At 34.3% G+C, this 10,526-nt stretch overlaps 1 protein-coding gene across 1 annotated transcript in view; it reads left to right on the top strand.

The window, feature by feature from the left end:
* Positions 1 to 9,387, top strand: part of LOC103258503 (protein MEMO1) — a 74,638-nt gene extending 65,251 nt beyond the window's left edge. The window contains exons 6-7 of the mRNA XM_021711407.1: positions 7,300 to 7,404; positions 8,721 to 9,387. Coding sequence (XP_021567082.1) covers positions 7,300 to 7,404; positions 8,721 to 8,852 — 237 coding nt within the window. The 3' untranslated portion in view covers positions 8,853 to 9,387. The remainder of the gene's footprint in view (positions 1 to 7,299; positions 7,405 to 8,720) is intronic.
* Positions 9,388 to 10,526: the final 1,139 nt, after the last annotated feature.

Below are 10,526 nucleotides of genomic sequence, written 5' to 3'. Positions count from 1 at the left end.
CCATGCCCGGCTGATTTTTGATTTATTGTAGAGATGAGGTCTCGCTGCCCAGGCGGGTCTCGAACCCGTGGGCTCAGGCAATCCACTCACCTCAGCCTCCCAAAGGCGGGGCGTTACAGACTGGCCACTGAGCCCGGCTCTCAGTAAACTTTTAATCAAAACAAAGTACAGTCTTCTCTCCCTTTACATGATTTTGTACCTGGAAAATGCACTGTATACTAAAATCAATGCAGAGCTTATTTCTGTTTGCATATAAAATGGAATTAAGGTGTAGATAATTAGAAGCAAGTTTCCCACCTAAGCGGACATGTGCCAGTGTTATGGATGGAGAACAGTTCTTTGTGTATAGACAGTCCTGTGTCAGCATCCCTGCAACCCCATTGAATCCCAAGAGTCTCCTAATCTCCTAATTATTGACACAGCCAAAAAGTGTGCATTTTGATTTTTCATTATGCTCCTCAGATGCACGGTTGTTCAGTGACCTTACCCTGCTTTGTTTTTCTTCTCAGAACAGATGTGGTACATTCATGTGTTGAATTTTCAGGTGGTTACCTCCCCTATTAGATTATAAGCTTAGTGAGAACAGGGACTTTGTCCGTTTTGTATTCCAGTGCCTGTTGATGGGCACTCACTAGGCACCTTTTTGAATAAATGGATGGGAGAGATGGTGAGAAATGGAACTGTAGAGTCTAGAACAGCCATCTAAAAGGATTTTAAACAGGGAAGTGATAACTCAGTTTGTATTTGAGTAGATCTTACAGCTGCAGTGTAGCGGGTGGGTTGGAGGAAGGCCAAAGGAGATGTATTTGGACCAGTTAGGTAGTGCCAGTGAGAAATGGTGGTAATTTTGACAGTAGGTGGGGAGTGGTGGTGGAAGAGAGGGACAGAAATGCATATATTCAGTATATTCAGGAGACAAATTGACAATAGGACTTGGAGTTGGATTGAACTTGGGGATGAAAGAAGTGTTGAGGATGATGTCTGCATTTCTGCCTTTGTGCTGGTGGGTGTTCATAGCAGTCCCTTCGGTCAGCAACACAAGAAGAGATGGCCAAAGTTTTAGGGGTACAAGGAGATCATAAATTCTATTAGGGCTATGCTGTGTTGGCTGTTGCCTTTAAGATGTCCACATGGAGATGTCAGTTAAGTTAAGTAGGCAATTGAATTTTCATTTTGTCAGTTATTTTTGAGTGCATAAATGGCCTTAGCATGGTGGAGATAGGGAAGTAAACAGATGTGGCCCATGCTGTCATAGAACTTTCATTGTAATGGAAGAAGATGCATTTTTTTTTAAAGGAAAGGAAAGAATAAATTAGTTTTGAGTAGTAATATGTGCAACAAGTAGTAAGGGAGTTTTGAGATAGTACCTGACTTGAGCCTGCTTAGAATTGAGTGGTCTGAGAAAGACTGCTACGGAGAAACATTGAAAGTAAGATGTGAAGGGTAGGGAGCATACCAAGTGAGGCTGGAGAAGAGCACTTTAGAAGGAGCTTTGTGTGCAGAGACCTTAGGTGGGAAAGGTGGTGACATTCCAAAGACCACCAGGAGGCTGCATCATAGAAGGGAGTACTTGACTGGTAATACCAGTTTCCAGCCCAAAGGTGCTCTCAGAGGAGGGAAGGGTCCTCACAGGGTCTGTGTCTTCAGTAGAGGCATACATATTCAGTAGGTGCGGGGGAAAGCTATGTGTATTTATGAGAGGAACCAAATGTGTGCATAATGGGCAAACGTGTAACATACGTCATCACAACCGAATGTGACCTACATGTGGGACTTTTTAGAGGTAGCATTGTCCGTACCCTTTCCATGGTGTATGGAAAACATCTTTATTTCTAAATGAGCTTTGTCAAAGGTGACTCTGGCCCTTGATTGTTGAAGTAGAGCAACACTTCCTGTTCACCTTCTCTCTCCTTGTTGATAATTCAGCTCTTTAAACCATTTGTGTACTTCAATCAGGCAAGCCAGGCAATACTTAATTTTGCAAATGTGAGAGTTTGTGAATTAGTGAAATTGATGCTTTTCGTGTAAAGGACATGTTTTCTCTCAAACGTTGGCTTTACCTGCTGCTCTGAAGTTATGGAACACATCTTTTGGAATTCTGAAATTGTAATCACATTTAAGTGCTTTGATATTCTTTGTAGTCTGTTACATAAACATCCATATTTAGTAGTTACTTTAGTTTTTTTAATCTCTCTGTTTACTGTTAGCTTACCTTAAAAGGACTATTTCTGTCTTCAAGTATATGATCAGCAATATGGATGGACCTTGGTTCCTGCCTTGAGGCAAAACAAAAGAGTAACATCTACCCATTGATGAAATTCTCATAACTTCTGAAATTGTTGCCTTTTCTGCTAGCTTCATTAGACAGTTTTGTTAATTTAAAGAATAAGTTACATATAATAGCTCAGGTTGACCTTTAAGTTTGCCTCTGATTTACCTCCTTTAGATGTCCCAAATTACCAGAACATAATTTTAAAATTTTTATTTAAATAACCCAGACTTTAATTTATGAATAAATATTGAGTGTTTGCTTCAAATTCATGTGGTTGAATTCAATATTTGATTTAAAATTTGGATTTGGAGTTGATTTTTGTGATTTCCTTATTGGAATATTTTTATTTATATATAGAATTTTTAAGTTGTTCATAACTGTTCTGTTTTATTGACATACTGGTAATTAGCATACTGCTAATTCAACTTAAGTTAGAATACATGGATCAAAATAATAAGAATAGTTAGCTCTAGATGTAAACTTATGTGTGTATGTGTTGATTTATCTCTATATACACACTGACTGTTAAGACTTATGTAATGTGTTGTTTTAATTGATTTATATAATCAGATGGTGAGTATACCTTTGCATATTTCTATTCTAAGAGGTCATTTATGTTTTAAATAGTTTATGTGAGAAGCAGTCTCTTAGTGTCTATATGTAGTCTTTCAGAGAAGATATACTTGGATGTTTTTCTGTATTACATAATGTATCACAGAAATGTTAGTAATTCTGAATTTCAATAATAAGTGTACATTTTGAAAGTTTGATAGAGTAAAGATGATTTTTAAATATAAAATTTTAGGTCATAGCTGTTGAAAATTAGTGTATTAATTGAGTCTCAGTCCTTTGTTATCAGAAAAGTCTTACTAAATGTAGTTATCACAATGCTAGAAAATAAAACCATTTCTAAGTTCCAAATGCAAAAGAAAAATAGTTGTTCTTCTTGTTGCAGAATGCTTCTGTCTCTAACATTTGCAAATCTTGGAAATTAATTATGTGAAAAAACACAAAAGAAAGAAAAATATATGGGAAAACAAACTATCTTCCAAATGTTATGGCTGGGAAAAAGAAAATATAACTGTAGCATGGGAGATGCAAATTCTGAAAGTTTTCTTGTAATTTTATTGGCTACAGATCAATCTTTTTGACTGTTAATACTTTGCAATTTTAATAATTACTGTGACTAAAGCAGAACAAATCTTAAGACATTGATTTTGTGAACTTTAGGATCCTTACTTGAACTATTAGAATACTTGTACATATTTTGTATTTGTCACGTGGTCGTGTGTTACCACTTTTACTGTCTCGCTTTTTTTGCTGTAGGCCAGTGCTTCATTGTAGACATCAACAAATTAATACGATTTAGCAGGGAGAAGCTGAAAATGTCATTGTAGCCATCTACTACAACTTATTTTTCCTTTTAGATTTATTAGTCACTGTTTAATTTGAATATCAACTGCTTTTCTTCTTAATGTTTTAAAAGTGAAAATTGTTTCTTTTGCCAACTCATAATTCTTTCTCCTGAACTTAGGCTATTAGCTTCTTAGTAGGTTTTGATAACAGTATCTGTAAGATAGCCATTTATTAGTACATTACATCTTAGCACTCCTATCTTTGCAGGGCGATTTTTTTCCATAGAATTTCTTTCACTGTTATGATTTTATCTTGATGCTTCTTAAAGAAACTGGAATATGTTTTTTCCCCAATCTCACTTCCCTAAATGTGTACCCCTCCTCAAATACAAATGTATATCCTTTAAAATATGAGTCCACAGTTCTAACGATTTGATAATATGGTGTTAATTATGTGGTCATAATTAAAAGACATGATTCTAGTTTTTATGGAATTCTTAAATACCTGTTTAAAAGTTATTGCTACTCTTTTGAGTTTGCTACTACTATGTGGAGAGATTTACTTCTGGGTGATACTTTTTAAATTGCCATTTTATTGAATGTAGATAAACTTTTTTAAAAAGAAGTATATTTGTTGTCTCATCAGAGTCCTGAATTGCAAATCTGCCAGTTAATACTGGCTGTTGAGGATAGCCACCTGGAATTTGATATTCCAAGCTTTCACTCATTAGTTGGAGAGTGAGCACGATGATCGATTCACTCCTGCCCTAAAATTAAGAGGTTAGCTGTAAATCTACAGATATCTTGCTGAAACTGTTAAATTTCTCAGAAACCCTGTATTCTTGATGGATAGGCTTTTGGTGTTTACAATGTCTGCCTTATATTTTAGAATGAGTAGTGACCGATTTCACTGTTTCATATTAAAGTTTATATGAATAATTACATTTTCACCATAGAAGCACTAGAAAGCTTTCTGTTGCCTGGACTTTAGACTCACTGATCACATCTTTCAGTATTTGAAAGTATTTTAATTAGGCATATTTGGGGAAGCACTTTTTCATCTTCTTGGAATTTTGACAATAACATTGAACCAGCATTTCTGTCTTCTTGGAATTTTGCTAGTAGTAATTTCACAGTTGTTAGCATCAAAACATAAGTATATACAAAGGTGTATTTGCCAGTGTTTTGTATTAATTAATGGATGTCTCATTTCTAAATTTTACTATCTATCTTGTTTTGTTTGCATACTTCATGAATTTTCCAGTTGTAGAGGTTCACATGTGAGAAAAGCTTTAGTTTGTCCCTCTCTTCCTCCTTATAAAGAGGCATACCTCTTAAACTGTCATATTTATCAGAGAATTGAGTGTAATGGAACTGATTTTTGCCCTAGTAGGTACATAGAACACATTAAGGAATTAAAATGTTAGCATAATCCCTTAGCTTCCATCACCTTGATTTTTAATTTTCTCTATTATAATTTAACCAGTATATCTTCATTTTGAACTCTTGATTTAGTAGTGTCTTCTACATTTATAACCTTACATCTTTCTATATTAATGTTTTCGTGGCCAGTTACTTTGAATTATTTGTCTTCTGTAAATGTGATCATTAATTTTCTTGTCTTTGAGTTCATATCGGTATATCAATGTGATAAGTTTGTTCTGAATGTGCTTTGAGGTTTTAGTCTTAAAATGTACATTGGAATCTCAGTGTCACATAATTTACTAATGAGTAGAATTCTATTTAAGGTAAGCTGTCCTAGATAGATTTTATTGAGAAGCATTAAAAGTTGTCTTTCAGCATTTATGTGCGTTCCAGCTGTGTGAAAGTGTTGAAAGAATTGTTAGTATGACTCTTGCTATATTGTGATGAATGAGTCGTCAGAAGCAGCCTAGGATGAGAGATTTATAGCCAGGATTTTTACCTTTTTCACCTGTAGGGGAGTTGTATCCTGATGGTCCCGTATTTATGGAAGAGACTTATAATTCCATCTCTGCATTACTACTTCTCGGATTAGGAATCTACTGCGTGTACCAGGTGTCAGTGGATCATTGACCTTGATGCCTGCTGGTCGGCAGGGAAAACCAACTTTTAGCACATGGTTATGGATCAGTCTGAGAATGACTAACTGGTATGCAGGTGAATCAGAGCTGACCACACATGCAAATACCTGTCTATCCAGATATTTTTCGTAGGAAAACCGATAGTTCATGAAGGACTTGAATATTCTGAAACAAGTTTTTAAAAAATAAAGCCTAGTTTTAGTGCTGCTAGTGCAAAGTTTGCATGTCACCTTCTGATTACAGTCTCTTCCAGATGACTTTTTAATGGTGAACGTTCATCTGATTACCCCCAGTGCTTTTACACTGTGCTTGTTTTGTTAAGTGAAATTTAAAAGACAGGAAAACAAAAACAAACAGTATACCAGTTAATTTCCCAGTTAAGCCACCGTTCACCCAGAGGATATTAATCTAGTTTATTGAACACAAATGTAAAGTGTGTTACCTGCATAAGAAAATAATGTAATTGATGAATTAGTTAGAAGAGTTCATGTTGCTTTGTATGAACGAATGACAAATACATTATTGAATGTGTTTGGAGTGCAGAACATAGTATAAAACAAGTGCTCAAGTCATAGTGATTGCCTCAGCAGTGATCTAAAAAAATATGATTATGAATTAAAATCTTGAAAATAATGCATTCTAGTTTAAAGTATAAAGAAATTTAAAATCCTTTTTTTTTTTTTTGAGTTGGAGTCTCACTCTGTCACCCAGACTGGAGTGCAGTGGCTGCTCCCGGCCACCGCAGCCTCCACCTGCTGGGCTCCGGCGATCCTTCCGCCTCAGCCTTCCAAGTAGCCGGAATTACAGGCATGTGCTACCACACCGGGCTGATTTTTTTTGATTTATTGTAGAGATGAGGTCTTGCTGCCCAGGCGAGTCTCGAACCCGCGGGCTCAGGCAATCCACTCACCTCAGCCTCCCAAAGGCGGGGTATTACAGGCTGAGCCACGGAGCCCGGCTGAAATTTAAAATCTTTATTAAACTTGTTCATAAAAGATCTTTGTTGCTTAAACCTTCATCAATCTTTTATGATTTTTAAGTTAATCAGAATATTTACTATTATCTCAGTTTGTGGTATTTTAAATCACATACTTTGATGGTAATTTCAAATGCCTTACACACTGTTGGTATTTAAGTATATGTTACAGAAATAGTTAAATTACAGTTAACTCTTGATCTCTCATGCCATAGCAGAAGGAATATAATGGATAGGGGGAAAAGCCATAAATTAAATTTTAATTTTAGATTTAATATAAGTATTTTTACAGCAGATTTAATCTTGTAGATGTTCTTTATATAAGGAAAATATAAATGATTAAGTGTTTGAGGACTGTGAGCTAAGTGACAACTGGTGAAGTTAGTGTAGAAACATAGTAGTAGGTGAGAGAAAGTAAACTGGAGGTCACACGTTTTCTGTCAAGAGAGCTGACTCTGAGGGGATTACCTTGGATGAATGATGTTTTGTAATTTGTTAATGTATTTTCAGTTTAGCTCCTTAACTGAAAAATCAGGTTTAGTTCTAAGTAACAGTTTTAAAATATAATTAAGAGATAATAAATGCCCTTTTTTTGTTTTCATTTTCTTTTTCTTCCTCTTCTTTTTCTTTTAGGGTATGAGTATTATAGAACAATTAGACCCTGTATCTTTTAGCAATTACTTGAAGAAATACCATAATACTATATGTGGCAGACATCCCATTGGGGTGTTATTAAATGTGAGTATCCTTAGAAAGTCTTGACTTTTAACATTTGATCATGTGATGTTCTACAATATATTAAGTGTTATCTTTGTGATACATTGTTATCATTGGTTTTATGTACATATGGTCAAGTTTCTTTCTAGAGTCTTTAACATAATTTGGATTTCCATTACTCTTGGTTGCTTGAATATAGTTATTTATCACTGGAATACAGGTTAACAATTTCTGTTAAATACCAAAGTCATCTTTCAAGAGATAAGGTCTTACTAACTTTTTTGGTTTTATTTAGTGTTCTAGACTCCAAAAAAAAAAAAAAAAATTAATGGAAGATTCTGCTCTTGAACTCTTAAGTGTTCATAATTTAATAAAGCAAGAGACACGACATGTATGCTTTTCTCATTAAAACTAAAAAGATAATGCTTATTTTATTTAAAGAATGGTGAGAGGCAGAAGTTTCAGTTAATTGCATTTTAGAAAGAGGTATAATGTTAATTTTTCTTCTAATAAAGAAGACAGTATGAATTTCCTAAAAGAAAGTGTGACTCTCCTTAAGAGAGAAGAAGGCATATACTCAGGTATGAAAAGTGAAAGAAAGAGTGGCGTATTTATTTGGAGAGACCAGGAAATAACAGAGAAGGTGGTGCAGTCTGGGGAATGGTCCAGAGTGGGACTTGGAAGTCCAGGGTCATTTTCATGCAATTTGAAAGATAGTGTATTGTGGGTTTGTAGGAATGGTTTTTCTTTTAATCAGTATTGATTGAAAGGAAAACCTGTCGAGCTTAAAGTTATTTCTGAAAGTTAAGCTAGAATAATCTGTACTATTTTCCTGAAGTCTGAGTTGAATCAAATAAAATTTTCATTATAAAGTAAATGCTGAACCAGTTCACAGAGTTAACATTCTATTATATACCTCTTAGATCTAGAACTTAGTTTATATGCACTTTAAATTTAGTCAAAGTTAGACAAAGAAAAGAGGTCAACATCTTCAGAGTAGCCAGGATTTGATTTGTAGAATAGAAGGAAATACATTTGAAAAGTTAAACAAAAAGTTTTAAAAAGTGGCCTTATTAATTGCAGGGAGAGGCAGAATAGATAATGACTGATATTTAATTATCAATAAACTAGATTAGGAGAAGTTCTTTGAGATCATGAAATATGAGGACTTCTCTTGTTTCTATTTAATATGATGCAACAAGAGAAACTTAAGGAACGAGAAAGAGTGAAAGGTCTAGGTTTCAGCTGTGAGGTCGACAAGGTCATACCACCAACACATTGAAAAAGTACTCATGTTTTATATGACATCGGTCCTAACCACAGTTTTCTTTTTTTAGGCTATCACAGAGCTCCAGAAGAACGGAATGAATATGAGCTTTTCCTTTTTGAATTATGCCCAATCAAGCCAGTGTAGAAACTGGCAAGACAGTTCAGTGAGTTATGCAGCGGGAGCACTCACGGTCCACTGAAGCTCGAATCCTCAGGGATGCCACCTGCACACTCTCATACTCTGTCTGGGGTCCCAGCCTAGCCTTTACCAGACACTGGTCCTGGTTTGGGGGGGATTCTGAAACCTCAAACTAATAGAACTTTCTTCTCTTCTTTTCTAGTAGGTGTAGTCCTTCCTTAATTTCAACTCATTAAAAAATGCTTTATAGTTTAGGGCAGTGGAAGGAAGGCTGGCTCAAAATATTTTGATCAAAAAAGATGACAGTGTAAAGCCCAGTTGTGGCAGGTCGCTTTTTGAAAGTAACTTTTAAAGCATTTACCATATCCTAAATTTGCACTCTTTGCAGACTTGTGCACATATATTCCGCTTTCAGAATAGTTTTGCAAATTGTACACAACAAACAAAAAAGGTGGAAGCTTTTTAATAAAGAAATTGCATTTATAAATGATCTGTATTAGAATATAATAAATCTCCAGTTATAGTCAATGACTACCCGTGTTGTACAACAGATACCTTCTATTTTAGTTGCTAATAAAGGGCTACACAACTCAAAATAGTCTGATTTAAACTTATTGCTCTGTGGTATATATGAAAATTGTTTTCTATTAATTCCATCTCAGAATTTTTGTTAAAAATGGTAAACCTCAGCTCTTCGTAAAAATATTTTAGGATGCATTTTATATTACATATTTATGCGATTTTATAAAAATTAGAATTATATAATCTTAAAGATAACTTTTAAAATTATCTGCAGTTTCCCTTTTTGTGTGTGGCATCCTTTTGTGTCATTACTATACTGTAATAGAACACATATTCAAGATTGGTAAAAGAACCTAGATGTAGTCCTTTACTTCAAAGATTGTGTTTGATAGTCTGCAAATGAGGAAACATTGAAGGGTGTTCTTAGTGTTTATCAAATCATTGCAGACAATATACTGCTATTTTTTTTAGTACTTTAAGCATTTTGACACTTTTACTTGAATTTTTAGCAAGAAATCATTAACAACAAACCACTTAATTTTTTTATAGTTTTATAATTTTTTGGTCATGATTTTTGGTGCGGCTCTTCCAACTAAAATAATGGTATGGTGTTGTATTTTCTTTCTTAAGTGGAGACCAATTCTAGTCACTTTGGTGGGGGGAAAAAAGATGTATTTCCGTTAGTTAATTATTTGGCCACTATGTATGTACTACATTGTACCTACTTTAATCTAACACTGGGTATCTACATTGTATTGGAGAGTGTTTATGTCTTCAGTGTTATGCCAGAGTAGCACAATTTTTAGATGCCTTGCACCAATTTTATTTACAGATTTACATTTCTTATTTATTAAATATCAACTTTCTATACTCAAGAGTGAGACAAAATAATGTTACTTTTTAGACTCAAAATTACCTACCTTTATGTGTGGGGAAATTGTACTCTTAAACATTAGTAATTTATTTTCCATCTTTTAGATATCTTTTTGAGTACTATAAATATTTATTCCTTGTTTAATATGGACTATAAAAATTTTTAAATTGACTACAGAGTGAATTTTTAAAATAATGTTTTTTTGAATATAACACTAATACCTGATTATTATAGAAAATGTGAAAAATACTGAAAAGTATAAAGGGAAAAAATTATCTGCAACCTCACTACCCAGAGATAATACTGTTAATATTTTTCTGTATTTTTTCAGTCGATGTC

This window comes from Carlito syrichta, unplaced genomic scaffold (genome assembly GCF_000164805.1).
Source record: "Carlito syrichta isolate Samal-C Ts95f unplaced genomic scaffold, Tarsius_syrichta-2.0.1 Scaffold302275, whole genome shotgun sequence".
Lineage (NCBI taxonomy): Eukaryota > Metazoa > Chordata > Mammalia > Primates > Tarsiidae > Carlito > Carlito syrichta.
Note: the sequence above shows the minus strand (reverse complement) of the source record. Positions and strands in the feature narration are given on the sequence as shown.